The following is a 17,900-nucleotide window of genomic DNA, read 5'->3' as shown; positions in this document are numbered from 1 at the left end:
CATATATTGTAATTACTTTAATATAGAATAAATGATGCATCGTTTTCATTACCAAACATCAATATATTACACATTTTTTACTAGAAAATTGTATCACACTTTAAAAGAAACCTTCATAAACTTTATAAAATGCTATATAATTCAAATGATTATTCGTTTTCGAATAGATACTTGAACACACATGTTGAACGTATTGTTCACGTTGCGACAGAATAGGAATCACGGTTCTTATACGGTACAAGTGGAAAAAGAATAGAATCGTTAGTAACTGTGAAATTTGATAAAGTACGCAATGTAGCAGAATGATACTATAAAAACTATTATGAAGCCCCGAGCAATCTGGGGCAACAAACTGAGAAAAGTATTAATGACACGAAATGAAAACCTTCGTGACCGAACTTGATCATCACGCCAATGAAATACGCAGACTGCCCAGCCATTAAATTACATTGTTGTGAATATGGTAACGGCAAAGAGCCAACAGGGTAGATCGTACATCTAAATTTTTGCTTGGACTTTATATCGGCAGTTAACGCGGATGATATACGCGCATAACGCTCGTCCAACGATGCCCACCAGCTTTTTGTAAGCGACCACCGGCTTAAGCTTCAGCTGTTAGCTATTCGGCTAAGTTTTATGTTGACCCACGAACTCGTTATTTACGACAGCCATTTCGCAATGCCGCTAGACGCAACATTCTTTACTTACAATCAAACAAATCGACAGTTAATGTCCGCCCTTTGAGTGTTTCTATTACAGTAGAACCGTGGTCAACTGATTTAATTCAATGAATAATAATTTAAATAAATTCTGATTTCGGAGGAAATTGTTTAAAGTACATTTGCAAACTTAATCGCATATATCCTAAGGTATAATCTAAGAATAAAATATTATGGATTCTGCGGATAACCAAAACTTTGAACGATCTAAATCGTAAAATATAATCATAGGGTCTAAATCGAGACTGTAATGACAATAAAGTAATTAAATGGAACACCGTAAATTACGCTACTCTAACTACGTGAACTTTTCAATTCTTTCGGATTAACTCGATTATGATCGAAGAAGAAATGATAAGAAAATAGAGTAATCGATACTCATCAGTATGCCCAACGCGTTGACAACGCAAGGCTGAAATTCTGGTTGCGAACGCACAGGGGCATTCGAGTTGCGCCGCGTGGGAATACAACTGGCCATTTTATTGGTTATTTTGACACTTTAAAATACATTGTAAACGTGACGTCATCGTACACGTAACAATAAAACTGCATTCAACCGCGAGTTATAGAATTAAACGATAGGCAAACCGATGAATGGAAATTTATTTTGCAACGAAGCGGTTACGACGTGCAAAATATGTGAATATATAATCGCATATCGCTACGTGAAAAGCAGAATGAAGTTATATGCAGTAATAAGTGTAGTTTCTTTCATACGGAAATAAAAAAACATCATACTTTATTATATTATATATTAATCCATTAATAACGTTGTATTCACAATGTATTGTATTCTGGATATTAGGTAAAAGTAATAAACAAATTGAAGAATCAAATAAACTGCGTGTATTTTATTCTAATACATTATTAAAATAATAGGAATAATAAAACTATAAGAATATAGAAGGAATTTTATTCCAAGAAATGATTCATTTAATATCTGAACATGATGCATCGTATCATTATCTATTACATATTCCTGACGAGCTGAAAAATTTTGTTGTTACTTGTTATGTGCATACATCAACATCTACTCAAACTTGTTGCCAAGTACATTTGAATTGTTCGCAATTATGGTGCAAAATTTGGATGATTTATGATGTATTCTGTGTATTTATAGCGTGAATAATTTATCACCATGATTCGACAGTAAAATGTAATAAAGAAGTGGAAAACAGGTATTGGAAACGTGAAGTTGGATGATCAGGCTTCTCCTTATAAATGACTAACTTCATTTCACCGACAACGTCGTTCAAACAGTTAATTTACTGAAATACTGTGCATCGTTACCTTATTCCTTATTGTGCACCTTATTCCAACTTTTTTAATTTTATGTTTATGACATTAAAACATTTGTAAATTCAAAACTTTTATATAACTCTTTATCTATATATCTTCAGCAACAAGTCCATCATATCAGTGAGCAATTATTTTATTAACGATATTTCGAAAATATTCTCAAAGTTTTTTTCTATTCGTACCATTGTTTGGTAGCTTTTTTTCTACATTTTTGTTTCACTTTTGTTTCCGCTTTTCCGTATCTCTGTTCATTAGTGTATTTTTATTTCTTCTGAGCGCATGCGTTCCGCGTTTGTGCAGAAATTTATCTGGATATATGCCGACATGGTAGAGTAGCTATTTCAAACACTTGTTTCAAGCAGATGGTAAATTTTTCAAATTACCTTTATGACCCAGGATACTGTGTACGAGAAAATTAGGCTGACTGATACGCAATTCTGTCGAGTGCTTGTTCTTTTACTGCCACGCTCCGCGTGGCTGTTCATGAGACTGAAAATTATTCGAAACTGGAAAATGTTACGAAACACTGACGCAGAATTCTTCTTTATTTTTTCGATATACATTCTGAATCGACGCGCGTAACCTGTAAAGCGTCGCACAAACAGGTGGGAAAAGAAGGCGAGAATTTTTCATGCGCCTGAGGAATGTACCTTGAAATATAAAAATATATAGCTCAGAGAACGTGACAATAACCAACTGTGGCCACTTCATCACCTTTATTCCCTTATGGGAGATATACAAAGTTTCGACGACTGTCGATAGACCGTCAAGAAAGTAAAGCGTGAAAACGTGTAAGAGATATATAATCTCCAGTGCTTGGACGTTTACCGTTTCCGGGTTTCAACTTTCAGCTTCAAGACGTCTCCGCCGCAAACCATTTTTCGTGATATTCCCGTAAAATGATGAAACTAAATGTTGTTTGTTTTTAAGAGATGTGAGAGAAATGTCGGAGATAGCGTTCCCCCTTCGCGCGTGGTTCGCCGGTTTCAAAGTTTTGAAACGTGAAGAAGTCGCGACGGTATGTAATATTATCATGCATTACTCGCGAGTAAAACTGGGATTGCCTTACCCTACTTCCGTTGCCAGGGAAGCCAAGACGCTAAGCATACCGACATCCGTTGTCGTCTGTGTCGAACGCGGGACCCTGACTTTCCTATTTCTTGCTATCGCCACTCTTCTTGATTAGCAATGGTAAATGGAAAGGGTGTAAAAGCGCGCAACCGGTTCCGCTTTTCAACTGCAAGATTTTGACCTTTCCGCCGCTGGTTTTTGTCATCGTTCTCTTCGGGAATAGAAAATGTTAATTTCTTAGATGGAAAGACTCCTTTTCGAAAAATTGGTACCTTCAAAATCGACTCTGAAGAACGACAATTTTATTTGACTACTTTCAACGTATTTCTTCTTTTTCTATTGTGGTAAATTGTTCAGGAATTAACATTTGAAGTATAATATCTCAAATGGTAATAATAATTGGTAAATAAAATTTATTGGTTCATTAAGTTCATAGATATTGAAAACTTTCAAATGTTAATGTATTGTAATGTATAACGTATAGTATATTATTGAGGTTCCGGAAAAACAGAGTTTACTATACAAGTGCTCCGAAAACGCTGCTTTCAGATGGTGGCATAAGGAAAAGTTTATGAATCAATCGAGTGGTTAAAAGAGGTGCCCTGAAAGCTGACTTTTTACCAGAAACTTTCCATTTTCTGCTGACCACGTACGCTCCTAGTGTCTCATCCGATCGTTTTCAATACCGCGCGAGGCATCGTAAACTCGCCACGCGGTTCTTCAGCAGTGCTTTCTTGCAATTTTTATACAACAGACGCGGCCTCGGAGCTTTCACGCGGTAAACATCGCATTTACCGATCGATTTCTCTAGTTATATTATAATTCCTGTATAATATTCGCACACTTTTTATACAAATTTCACAACTAGTCAACTAATTTCGAGTGTATTTGGAATATACCATATTTAACATAAAATTTGTTTACACGTATTACGTTTACAGCGAACAGCGTGAATATTTCATGAGTGAAATGTTCAGATGATTGCTATATAATTACAAATTTGTGAAAAATATTACGTTAAATTTATGAAAATTACACGAGAACAGAAAACAACGTATAATAGAATTAATTGAACAGAAAGTATGAAAGAATGAAAATTATATCGTTGCATAATTAATTAACATTCTGTAAATTGTTGTGGCGGGAAAAACCAGTATTTATCTGTACAATCAATTTTGGTAAACGCTACGTAGACGATTGTAGTGCCTAATGTCACTTGAATACAATCTGCATAAGTAAGATAGTAGCAAGTTCAGTTTTTTAATATTCAATGATCCTATTAAACTTCGGTCAGCACAATTCTTTGTTTCCATCACGTTTCACCATTTTAAAGATTAGAGATAAGACAACTGCCCAACCAGCTCACAGAAGGTTACGGATTCACCCTACTTCGTATGCAGTGGTTCCTTGTATCCAAGGGTTATGCTTTATCGTACCCAGCAGACAATTATCACGGCGCTCCGCTCTTATGAATTATTTAAATTAAAATTTCAAGATGACAGTAGTCGAAACGTTAAGCGGTAGGGTTCATTTGAAGAAAAGTAGATTTAATTTCGGATAACACCTCACAAACCGTGGCTATACAAATCAACTTTTCAATGTATGATTGTATAATTAAATATGGAACTAGATTTTTGTTTATAAATAAATTATATTTTAAAGTATAAAACACAAGAACGATATGTAGCTATATTTCCAATGTTCGCAAATTTTATTTACATTTAAAAAACGGTTGATTAATTAAATAAGACAAATTTTCATTCATTACATTATTTAAACAGTCTAGCGTATATATTTTTGCCACGTCCCGCGAGTTCAGGTAACGAACTGAAAATTGCTGTTGGTAAATAATGGGACAAGCTGGAATCCTTGAACATGTACGACGATTTCTAAGGAGACGTGCTCAAGTGTGCACTCGAATAAACGTCGAGAAAATCGAAAATTGCTTGTAGACACAACTGAAGCCTGTCTTAATGAAACAACATTTGATTCTAAAGCGAACGATTCTGAATAATTACGAGATGTTCTTCAGAAACACGGTTTAATTCCACTAATATCTGTTTCAGAATTTATAATGAATAAAAAAATTGCAGGTTAAAATTTAATATGTAAATTTCAAGCAAATAATATTTCAGAGTAAAACAATCTCCTCCGTACTTTTCATTTATCTCCACACGAAAGTTCTGCTGCCGGCGCGAGACTCGTGAAAAGTGGGCCTAACTGTGCACGTTTCGCGCGTACATATTTTCAAGCCGAGATTAAAATCTGACAGATTAGTTGACATCATGATTGAGTAAGCATGCATATCAAAGGTGTCACACCAAGGAAATCCATTGTCCGCGTCGTAATAATTTCCCGTGCTGCGGAAACGAGTTAATATATTGGCAGGTGACTCGCCTTTCGATCTCATCTCCGGCCCAAAAGCAAATTACTCGACCAAAGCGAGGAAATAGCGAGGGTTGCGTTGAGGGGGTCCTTCGTGTCCATGGCACGCGATGTCATATCACGTTATTGAGAGCTACTTGTCATTCTCTGCTTTGGCGTCACAGGACGTCCGTGTGGATCATTCAATTAATTCCACCTTTACTCACATAAATACCGATGATAATAGCAGGAAAGTTCCGCTTCGCGGCCAGCATTGCTCGTTACCCCTTGATCGCGATCTTATGTACGAATTTTGGCATCCAAATTAGGAACAACATGAACATCGAATGTACCAACATTTCGTCTGTATTAGGACGTCAGAACATTCTTTAATAGCTTGTCGTATGCTTGTCAATCGTACAAAAATATATTACTAGAGTAACAATCATTGGATCAATTTTAAGAGAAAAATCTTTAATGGTGTTTGTTTATATAATTTGTGAAAAATATTTTCCGTAATTAGTGGATGAATATTTTTAAGTTAATATAATAAATTATGAAACGAGAATTACTTTACATTGAAAGTCAGAAATGAAAAGTTTAATTATACGGTAATGTTTTGCACGTGTGCGTAGATTTATATACCTACATACTTGAAGCGTTATAAGGAATTAAGAACTGCTTTTCTTAAAAATTTATAAAGTGACTATTATATGGAGGATCATAATTTACTTTATTTAATTAAAATCGTTCTTCAACGTTAATGAACTGTTTTCTTTTCAGAACTATTAAATTATAAGTAAAAAATATTCTGTTAAAAACCTATTTTATTCACTGATGACAGTATCAATGAATCATTACCGTAATGATTACTGAAAATTGTAATTCATTTGTGATACCAATACGTTTAATAGCATATCTGAAATGTGTATAATTTCAGTCGTATCGGTGATGAGTGTAACTTGATCACGAATAATATATTATACAAATTTTAGATATTTCTACTGCCAATCACATAGGAAATTCGGTTTCGTTATACAGTGCAAAGAGAGTTGTACGTTGTACATTCTACGTACAATATAATTTAATTTCGTTTCAGTTTATAACAACGTAATTGTTACGCGGATAGTGTACAAACCCCTTGAACAGCTAGGTGTTACAAATTATTGCTCTAGTGAGTCGTAAACCGTGGACTATTTCTGTTGGGCGTTCATTTATAAATGCCACGGGTCTACCAAAGGCTCTGATTGCGATGCTCGTAGATAATCATCGATAGTAACTCTCCTTCAGGCTAGTGTAAAGCGTTCTGGCTGTGTGCACTATTCGAACATCGCTACTTAAAATCAACTAACCGCTCTATCCGTTCAACAGGCTCGTTAAAATCAAACAGTTCCTTTTGCCGATACAACAATGAAGCAGCAAAAGGTAATACCAACCTAACAGTTCGTGAACTTCAGAAGACACACAAAACCTACCACAATCAACTCAAATAATAAATAAATAATAAAGACAGCCAAACGAGTTCTCGTCCGAATAAATCCTTTCTCCGAATATCTATTCCCTTTATCGTCTGTATCATTTCACGACTTCAACGAATCAACAATAACAACGAATAAAAACCAGCAGCGTTCGAAGAAAACTGATCTCGGTGATCGTCCATTACCGCGAATAAAATTTCTCGAACAATACGCGAATCTAAAAACAGCTTTCTTTTACGGAAACAGCTCTACCATTTCGTAAACAGTATAATCTGCTTCTGTCGAACTTCTTCTGGAAGAGGGGACATAGGGGAAAAGGACAGACGAGAGACCAAGGCGAAGGCAGAGACACCGCCGGCAAGACCGAGAGAGACTGTCAAAATACCATCCATAAGGACAAAGAGATAAAGAAGGAGAGGAACGAAGGACACTGCTGTTGCATCCTGGCGTAGGAGTGCATCAACAGGATCTCGCCGGACCAAAGTAGCTTCGGCACCGTTCGGTGGGGAGGAACAGGTCTCGTGGTGGGGAATGCCGATCGGCTCTCTCGCGGCGGTGGTTCCTGGAGAAGGGCGGCGAAGAGGGAGGGGGTACGGAACGGCACGAAGAGGAGAGACGAGTGGAGCTCCCTCTGGCGAAGACCTCGTGTCAGTCGAGCCGTGTGCCGCGTCGCGGTAGTGTTGTGCCGTGGGGCCGCGATTCGCGTGTCGCGTTAGCCACCCGATGACGCTTTGTTTCTTGTGATTTACGAGCAATGTGAGGTTCAGTGAGGCTAAATTTCAAGTCTGTCCCCGTGAATCGTTTGCCCGAGTCGCCGTCGCTGTTGCACGCTGCACGCTGTCGACATGTTCCTCGTGAGCCAGTGAGACACGCACACGCACCAGTGAAAAAGAAAGACCACGCGCGACAAAAGCGACCGCGAGGCTCTGGAGGCGCAAAAGTTCTTTCATTCGGTCGCACAACTTCGAAACCGGGCCGCGTGCTCCCCGCCGTGTGGCCGGGCCTTCTCTGCTCCTTTTCGGTTGGGTTTTCAAGGTTATCGGCGGCGGTTCCATCGAACCCGGGCTACGAACGATCCGGTGGCCCGTCGCTTCTCCTTCTGCCCCCTGCTCCTCGTTCCTTTCTGTCATTCGCGTGCGAAACGAACGCGACTCCCATCTTCCATCGCGAAACTCGTGCCGTGAGAGCGAAAAAGGGAAAGAGAGAGGGAGGGCGAGACCGAGAAGAGAAAAAGGAGAAGGAAACACTGACGTTCGGTATGCCGTTCGCGCGTGCGACCGCAACGAGACTCTCGGTGAATTTCCGTGCTCCGTCGGTTTTACCGGTGTTTCGTTTTCGTTCATGTTGTCGTTATCGATGCGAAAATTGAATCTCGCGGGCCTTCGCTATCGGTATTCCGCGAATAGAGCTAATCTTGTGTCAACGTCGATGGATTATAGTGTCCAGGCGAAGCCGGTGTTGCTCGCGCGACGGGAATGCTCAAGGTCACGAAGGAATAAACACGAGACGCCGGGTTCGTAGCGGAGCGAGAGCGATCGTTCCTGCGAGAATCCCGCTCCGGAATTTCAGAGTCGAACATTAAACAAGAAAGAGGGGCCGAGAGACTCGATGAAAACAATTCTCGAGCGAGGACTTCGCGACGGAAGCTTACGCGGAGAAGCCTTCCCCGGACAAGCGTAACGCGAACCAATTAAACCGGGGTCGGGAGAGAATCGCCGCGAAGTCAGTGTCCCTTTGTCTGCTGGACCGCTCGGTGGCCGTTGACCCTGAGAGGGGCCTCCGGAAAGTTTCTGCTGCACGCGTAAAAAACCAAGGAGAACAGCGAAGTGACGGAGAGAGACACTTCTCCATACATAAAGAATTAATTCCCCGTCGCGTTTGTTCTCGCGCGCGGCCGCGCGCGTCCTCGCAGCTGATAAAAGTTTCAGTTGTAATTTGCAGCTCGCTTCGCCCCCCCCCCCATACCGCCCACTTCGACGCCACTGCAAACCCCAGCGCTCACCTGATGGTGGTGGTTTTCTCGCCGGTGTGTTCGCCATCATTGCCGAGACACGTGTACTAGCGCGGCAGCTTCGATAACCCGGAGTTCGAGATGATCAGCCTGTCCCTGTAGGATCATCTTCTCACTGCTTGCCTGCTAAACGTAGTGGCCGGCTCAGTTCTCTGGAAGAGCAACTAAGGAAGACGCGAAAAGCTGGTGCTGCGATCAAGCCGCCACCGTCGCCTTTTAATTCTGTGCCTAGGTGGAGAGAGAAAAGATCTGCCGGCGGGAGTCGGACAAGAGGTAGCTTTTAGCAGCAGAAGCGTTCGGCAAAAGGAGATCGTATCGGTAACGTTGGACCAAGTCGGACGGTCCGCGCCTCGTAATGAGCTAGAGCGGTGTACGTTGGGGATCGAACGTGACCGGTGCAGTAACCTACCTCCTCCTCCCCACTATCACCGCCGCCGCCACCGCCGCCAGCCCGCCATCAGCATCATCCTCTAGCCGGTATCCTCGAAGGAGCCGTTAATCGAGGTGCCGCCCATTACAACGAAAAACCAATCGGGCCTGAAATCGCGTCTCTCGCCCTCGGATAGAGGATCGGAGGAGATTCGACCGATTGAATAGCCCGAGAATATTATACATATACGTGATTTCCTTGGACGACGTTTAACCGACGAGGATTTCCGAGAGAAAGGGGGAAGACGGAGAGAGAGACCGGTCGTCGGCGAGAGGGTTGCTGCGCGCGTTCCGATCGAAGATGTCGCGGCGTCTAGCATCGGGACAAAACGCAGCGTAAAAGGGTCGCGGGAGGAACGAGTCGGGGCGCGTGTGTGTCAAGGGGGGGTGATTAGAGAGGGACGCGCGTGAAAAGGGGGTGGCGGAGTGTCGCGCGAGAACGGTAAGAAAGAGGAGGCAGCTGAGGCAACGGCGGGTGCGAGGGGGGGAGCGTAACGGAGACCGTTCGCCGCTCGTCAAACCCCCGGCAGAGAGATGACGATAGCCAGCAACATTGTGGTGGAGTGGCTGCGGTCCCTCCACCTGGGCCAATACTCCGAGTCGTTCATCGACAATGGTTACGACGACCTCGAAATCTGTAAGCAGATCGGGGACCCCGATCTGGACGCGATCGGTGTCTTCAATCAGACGCATCGCGCCAGGCTGCTCCAATCCGTGAAGACTCTGAGGGAGGAAGGCGCCGCGAGCGTTTACTTCACGCTGGAGGAGAGCAACGACTGTCTCTGCGACAATGTCAGCTCGAAGTCCTCGAGGACGTCTTCTGAGAGACCACCCAGTGATAAAGAGGCGCAGAGGGCATCGCCGACCGCCAGCTCCTCGAGCGGTGGCCAGGAATTAACCAAGTTCGCGGACGAGTACGAGGAGGGGAAGGCGGAGCTGGTCAGAATACCGAGGATGCAGCTTAGGATGCTGCTGCAGGAGAAGCTGAGACACGACGGCATCAGACTCGCCTGTCAACCGTACACCACACCGGTGAGCGCTCGCTCTGCCTTTTGTTTATTCGTAATTTCGCGCGGCTCGATGCTACACGACTGGCCACGTTTTACCGGGGACTGGTTATTCTTCTTTTGCCTCCCATGAGAGTACGATACCGTGAAAGAATTTAGGAGGCGGTCCGAGTTTAACGCGAGATGAACGGTGGGGAATTCGAGAGCGCTTATTATCTTTCGAAATGTCTCGGGATAGTTTATTTTGTTCATCTTTTCCTTCGGATTGAGAAAATTGCGTTCGGTAGTTGCGGAAGTGTGGCTCTCGGCAATCGTTGAAATTATGCTTCTCCGGATGAAACAGGAAGAAGTAGGTACTGTTATTAGCGAGTCATGGATATTTCTCTTGTAAAATAAAAATTATGTCTTGCAGAAAATGGTAGACCGTCGTAAAAGTCACGTCAGACGATGAGGTACCGTTGGGGGAAGAAAATTCGACACTGCTCCAATTTAACGCTAAGGTGTCAGTCTCTAGGATGCAATTTTAGAGAAAAACGGGTGAACCCTTCAACAAAGTTCTTTAAGTTTTAATGGGCTTGTTTAAAATTTTAAAGTCTTCCGAAATAGTATTCCAATTTCTCGTGCCAATTTTACGCGACATCTTTCTTATACATTTTTTACAACTACTACATTTACGAAAATAATATATGTCCCCATCTATTATTTTCATAGAAGTGCTACGAACCGCTGCACATCAATTAGTAAATGAAATCAATTAATATAAACTAAATAAATGACCTGGCAATAGTCGGTACGATGAGCAAATTTTATTAGAGGTATTATTCTGCCACAGTTATGTTTCCATCACTAATTTCCCAGAATTGTTATTTAAAATCGTTGAATATAGGCGAATGCAGTTAGGTGTATTATCGTTGATTACGGAAATACGCGAACCTGCTTATCAGATCGCGGATAAACTATTCGAGTCAGTGATATTTTTGAACTCAAGATGACGCAGAAAAGTCTTAAGCCTCGTGAGACACGCCCAGAGCGTAGGTAATCCTGTAATTCATTATTTCGTTAAATTAGCTGGCGGTCCGGATAAGACAAATCATCCTATAAAATTGTTGCGCTATATATTGCCTGCATGCAAGAATAGTTTATTGATGTGAAAATAGTCTTCTTTTTCATTTGCGTACGAAGCACGTGTCTTATGTACTGATTCCACTGCTCCATTAAATTTTCATCGGTCACAGTTTCGTCCGGAAGACAGATAAAGGTAAAGATAAAGTGAATACCTATATAAATTCTAACTTGTTAGATAGAAATTTGCGATAACACGTACAAAGACGATTCCTCGTTTTAAGCCCATTAGCTGGACTCGGAAAATCATTTTCCTGCTGTTGTTCACGTGTATCCTCATTTTAAAAGACAAATATCGTCGCCGAAGAGTTTGCGCGTTTTTCGTTACTTGAATGTCGCAATATTGTTTCGTTAAAAGTACCGTCCGCGATATTGCGTCTATTTCGTTTGTAAATATTGAAGCATGCCATAGTGTACACAAAAAAATTCGCGTTGCAATCTGAACGGAAGCGAAAGTAGAAGAAATGATTTAACGTCCATAAAATGTCCAAGTCCCGTCCTTACTCTTGAAATATTTGAAATTCGCCGTGCTTAGACTTTTACGACTGACTGTAATTATTTGGGAACGGAACTTCCTTGAATATTACTCCTCTCAAATTATTTTTATGTCACAACCATAGCTCGCGCACGTTGATACATTTCACTACTGTTTAAAATTTGAACACCGAGGAAGCTACGTTTCGCATTATTACTGATATAAATGGAGGACGGAACGCGTGAGTCGGAACGAGCAGGACACAAAGAGAGTAACGCGTAATCGGGGACATTTATTTTTCTGAAATTCCATAGCTACGGCGCACGACTTATTACGAGCCGAGAGGGTGTAAACGTGTAAGGTAACTGATAACGAAGAGCCGGGTAAGGCAAATGGAATTCGAATTAAGTGAAATACGAATTACGGAGACTCGTCATTGTCGCTGGTGTATGTGCGCCGCGCGCTCCGTGTATGCAGCCGTATCGTTATCACGAATGTAAAGCCTGGTCGCTTTATCGACTTCGAAACAACTGTAAGGTTCAGCGACGTCGCTAATGATTCACACAGCCCGACAACGTCTTTCCCGTATCTGCGTGCGTTAATTAGCGAGCGGCGAGCTGAATGCAGATGGAAAGATAGACGCCTTATATTGGGAAGCCTGGGTGGTTTTATCGCGTGGATAAGTCTCTCCCGTTATTTACATTCGTGCCGCGACATTATGACCCCGCGTTTACGCCGGGGCTCTTATTTCACCGGTTTATGGTTGCGCTGTTTAGCTTATTGGGTAAGGTGGCGCTTCTACAAATCGCGGCGGACGTCGAATTTGAATGATAATAGGACCTCCGCGAAAATTGTAAATCACTCGGGATTGGTAATAGCCACCGGTCATCGGAACGCCACTGGCGGATAACGGTGTTAAAAGTACAATTATCGCGATAAGAGAAACCTTTTTACGTGTATCAACCTGTTCTGAATCGGTTCATTTTTGGTTGAACATTCTACTTACGAGTGATTAAGAATACCGAAGAGTCCAAAAAAGGAATAATCTCTTGTAGAGCTTTAATTCTGTAGAATCAGATCTCTTGTAGAAGTTATTTATTTTTATGGTGGCAATGCGTTGTTTTAAGAGTATCCTCGACATTTTTTCAGTGAACCAGTTAAAAGGAGTAATTTTTTCTTTTCCCCTTATTTTGCCGGTACATTACGCGGCGTTAAGGATTTTTTACGTTCGAGAGAGGAATATTTAAATTTAAGAGCGGTTTCGACCATCTTATTGGGCCGTACCTTTTACGGGCACGAGTGATACATTTCGCGGTCGGTCTCTCCCTATTAGTTTCTAAATTTTAATTCAATCACGTCACAACGTATTAAACACCGCTTCGCGAAAGATTAATATCGAATTTATGAAGCCCGGCCGAAGAATTTGAAAATTTTACGGTTGGTTTTACGAGCCACGGCCATGAAAAACAGTGTTTAACGCTAGGCTATTAATGAAATTGCGAACTCGTATAATTCACGGGGCTTACGGTACCGTGGCTGATCGATAAACCGGCTGGCAAAAGAGTAAATTAAAATGCGGGGAAGTCTAGGAATTAGCGGGTTAAGGGTGATTATCTGCAGAGCGTTCGCGTTACCGCTGGATAGAGCTTTTTTGTAAGTAATAGCTACATGAAACAAAATTTCTCTCGTTACTTTTTTATGAAGAATGCCATGGATTAATTTAATTCTCGCCGTTTCTGTTACATTTCGAAAGCGTTTCGAGTCTCGTTTCACCTCAAATAAATTTACGCTTGCGATGTTCCAAGGAAACCTGTACAATATGGAAACGTTAGTTAATATGCTAATAGTGTATCCATTGCTTGTATTCATCTTCATTTTCAATTGATTTACCGATTTGTTATCGGTTTATATACAAATTTTGGGATTAAATTATATCAAAATGTCCGTACACGTGTTGACTAAATTTCATTTATAAACGTACAATAAAAATCTATACTATGGAAGTATCATTTACGTATTTATTACTGTAATATTTCCAGTTTGAGAAATTTCTGCCGCATAATTTTGTTGGTTCGAGTCATTGCCACTGTATAAATAGCTATCGAGCCATTATATAAAATTATTACGTTGATATCGCAACACTGAAAATTTCAAAAATTTAATTTCAAAATAACGGTGATCCTTTTGGTAACGTTCGCGAGCCGGCGAAATGTACTAGTACAGCATCCGCGCGTAGAAACTGTTTAATTTTCGTTCGAGCATTTATTAGTACGCGACGTATGCAACCCCATCAAACTTTATAAGAACGATCCCCGTCGAATCTCATATTTTTCAACGTGTTTCGAAACACTTTGCGCGCGGAATGCTTTTTCTCTGCAGATACTCGCATACTCGCACGCAAATGACCGCGACGCAAGAAAAAGGCAATAAAAATGCTTGTTCTCTCTCAGAGCACGGTGGTCCGGTCGTCACTTACTCCTTTTTACTCTACCACGTACGACACATGCAACGCCGACCCTGTGCGCGCGTGTGTGCGCGCGCGTGGATTGCGTGGGGAGGATTTCCAGGCCGTGCGCGTACGCACCGACCTCCGTCAAAATGATACTTACCACCTCCGGCTTGGATGCATACTTTCGTATTTATTGGTTCAATCCGGAAGGTCCGATTTGTACGGCGCCTTGGCCACGTATCTCGCCAATCAACATTCCAAGCATAGGGACCACGTAGCCAATTACGGTATCCGCGATACAATCTGCGCCACTATGCACCTATTTATTTGTTCAGCTGCACGTTTATGGGCGCAAAGACTGAACACGTCGTGAATATCGCAACGGGAACCGTTGAAACGTTTCGGAAAAAAGTTCCTTTGGGGACAACTCGCCGATCAGCGGAACCGGTGGGTATTGAAAAAAATGGAGCGAGAGTAGATCAGAAATTGTTTAGATGTTGTAGATTATGAAAATTGATACTCGCTTAACGATACGCGGTTTGCCTGATGTACTTTTGTAACAAAATATTGATAAGCGCTCATTTGAATTTTGTTTTAACCGTAAAATAAAGATGTGTCGTGTATCTCGATGAAGTAACAAAGAAGAGGTATGTGAAGTTTGACTGCTCCTTCTGTAGGATTTTAAGTTGAAAAAGGTTTCGAAGTGAAAGCGAGGGTGAACAGATAGGGCAAGGTTTAGGGCGAACCGATGTTGCATGTGTGCGTGTGCTTGTATCAGAATTCGCTGACGTAGGTATTAGCTGATACAGGGTTCACGTTATACTGTTACACGGAGATCAGGTAACATAGAGTTTAGAGAACGCTGGTTAAAGACGCGCGTAAGAGATTGACAAATTACAGTTTAAATATCTATTATTTCACGCTTGTACACGCGTCTCCTTAATTGCCGGCGGAGCGCAATTTGTTGCTCGAATTCATTCGCATTTTAAACGAACCATGTCAGTTTAGCAACCGCGGTAATCACCTTCCAGTTTTATGTTTTCATCTGCGAATACCGTTTCGAAACACTACCACATAAATTAAATTGAACCAATTCCGATTTCCATTTTATTCCTGCCTTTTAATTTTTATTCCGTTTTATTTTTACATTAACCGAATACGCTCAGCGTGCTAAATAATACCTCGAACCAATTAAAACGAAAAGATTGACTGCTGTGAAGTGCAACGTTGACAGTGAATGCGAATAAAATTTAAATTGGTCTTTCTGAGGTTTCGTTATTATTATTTTCTCGTTAAATGTGCCATAGGAATATTTCTATAACCTGCACGAGATTTTCTTTCATGCATTTTTCCTTTTGTACTAGTATTTACACGATTTCTAAACACGTAGGAGGAATACTTCCGTAGGTTATCTAATAACTGTTTTTTTAAATTCGTACTGAATTTTTCCCACTAAATTGCTTAGATCAAATAGCTAAGGATTTGTCGATAAATTTGTCGATAGAAATGTTCATAGAAAACCACACCAATTTATCGGACAACAACATCAGCGTTTTTATTATCGTTTGTCTTCATTTTTTACCAGCGAGCCGCCACTGGTAGTTTCGACGATCCCAATCATGCTTAGCAAGTGATCGATCAGGTGAGTTTCTGATATTTTAGGAGAGAGCAATACAGCGACTAAGTTCTCCGTGTGGTACAACTACAAGCAGACCGGCGGTAATAGCGTTTAAATATTTGAACGAATGTTCAATCGATATCCCTTAGCCATCCCCGTCACAGCTCTTTCAGAACCGTTCGTTCTCTTCTCCGTTCCTTTTCGACTCGTTCTATCTTGCTAGTGGCTGGCCGGGCACGTTTCAATGAAATATCAAACGCGGCGAATGAGATTCTCTTATTCCGGAAGCAGAATGGGGCTTCGGAGGAAGCGCAGAACAGCAAATGTTATACTTTGTACGGTGACAATATTGTGTAATTGATCGAAGATAGTTGTGTTTATCGAGGCTGTTTGCTTAGCTTTTTCAGCCCGAGCTGGTTCCCCTTGACGATGAATTTGGATCTTGATTAGAAATCCATTCTACATGAAATAGATTCGAAGATTGCGGCAACGCGAACTCTATTTTTCTTCGAATTAAGAAATGAATGAAATTTCATTAAACGCTGCTTCAAGAAGAATCTTTCGTATGTTTGAGACACAATCAATAATAAACGACGCTGGTGTGTTACTTATACGCGAAAAATTCGCGAGGGACGATGAAATCGTAGATTCCCAAGAGAAAATTGACCGTCGCTTTCGAAACGGAGAGGAAACGTCGACACGGCGGCGAAAAATCGAACGTTTTCGGAACAATCGTTCGGGCCACTATTTAATTCGTTTTGATACGAGAAAATTAGAGCCCATCGGTTTATTTAAGTCGATTAAGCGAACCGGGCGGGACGGTTGGTTGAAAGCAGGACTTCACCGGTCGGCAGAGTCGCCAAGATGGAGATCGACCACACTCGGAGCGAAAAACAAACGTACCGCGGAAGGGGAGATCGAAAAACGAGAGAAACAACGGGAAGAGGATCCCGCCGGCCGGACTTTTACTCTCATCACGGTTATATTCAGACGTATTCGCGTACGCCCAGCAACGTATGCTCGATTTACTCTTATGCGAGTGCACACACACGGCCGACCTGACGTAATCCTATCCCCGTTCTTCCTGGATCCTGCGTCCTAACAGGATCTTTGCGCGGCGCACTTCTTCACGACTGGATTATCGCAGGAACGCAGCAGAATGACAGCACAGATGTTAAACATTTTTCAGGGGCTCGGGTGCGAACGTTACAACCCGCCGACCGGGGACGAAAATGAGGGAATAACAATGAAAATCGCGCTGAAAACGTCGCAAACAACAAGACAGCGCAAGCATGCATTCTCGGTAACCCAGTTTCAGGCAACGTAACCCAGACCCCTATATGCATGCGCTTGAATCAAGACAAAGGAAGGGCTTCGGTAGATCTCACCGTGATATATTGAATGCAGTTATCTTCGTCGCGCCGTGTTTGTTTGGTGCAAAGCTTGGGCTCTGCTTGTCCAGTTACACGTGACTTGTTGATACTAAGAGGGCGTAGCTGCGCGAGCGAAATGGATTATGCATGCTTGAGTGTTTTTCTTTTTTTCCATGTGAAAATCGGTGAACTTTGGTTGATACATGTTTCTCATTTTTAAGGGCCTTCAGGGAATCGTAATGATCTTTTTATGCAAAAAGTATAGGGTTGAAAAATCTGACTTAACGTATTCGGTTTTTCTATTCGTGAATGTTGTCGTATCGAAGTTTATCACTGAATTCGATCGAAGTAGACGCTATTCATTTCGTTTAATGGGGTTTTATATTTATTTTGCTATTTTTAGGTGTCTTTTTGTCTTTAAAATATGTATTATTGCATTATAGTGCGTGGAACAGATTAGTTTCGCTAACGTGATATAAGTGATC

The 17,900-nt window shown here is 41.6% G+C and overlaps 1 protein-coding gene across 4 annotated transcripts in view; it reads left to right on the top strand.

Annotated features, from left to right (window-relative positions):
• The first annotated feature begins 7,560 nt into the window (after positions 1 to 7,560).
• The window catches only part of LOC116432885 (uncharacterized), a 371,135-nt gene continuing 360,795 nt past the window's right edge, over positions 7,561 to 17,900 (top strand). For all 4 annotated transcript variants that reach the window (XR_012998157.1, XM_031990352.2, XM_031990351.2 and 1 more), the window contains exon 1: positions 7,561 to 10,403. Coding sequence is in view for 3 of the 4 variants with exons in the window: in XM_031990352.2 (XP_031846212.1) it covers positions 9,906 to 10,403 (498 nt within the window). In the remaining variant the exon portion in view is untranslated. The remainder of the gene's footprint in view (positions 10,404 to 17,900) is intronic.

Source organism: Nomia melanderi, chromosome 3, assembly GCF_051020985.1.
Source record: "Nomia melanderi isolate GNS246 chromosome 3, iyNomMela1, whole genome shotgun sequence".
NCBI lineage: Eukaryota > Metazoa > Arthropoda > Insecta > Hymenoptera > Halictidae > Nomia > Nomia melanderi.
The sequence above is the reverse complement of the archived record's forward strand: the minus strand, read 5'-3'. Positions and strand labels throughout refer to the sequence as shown.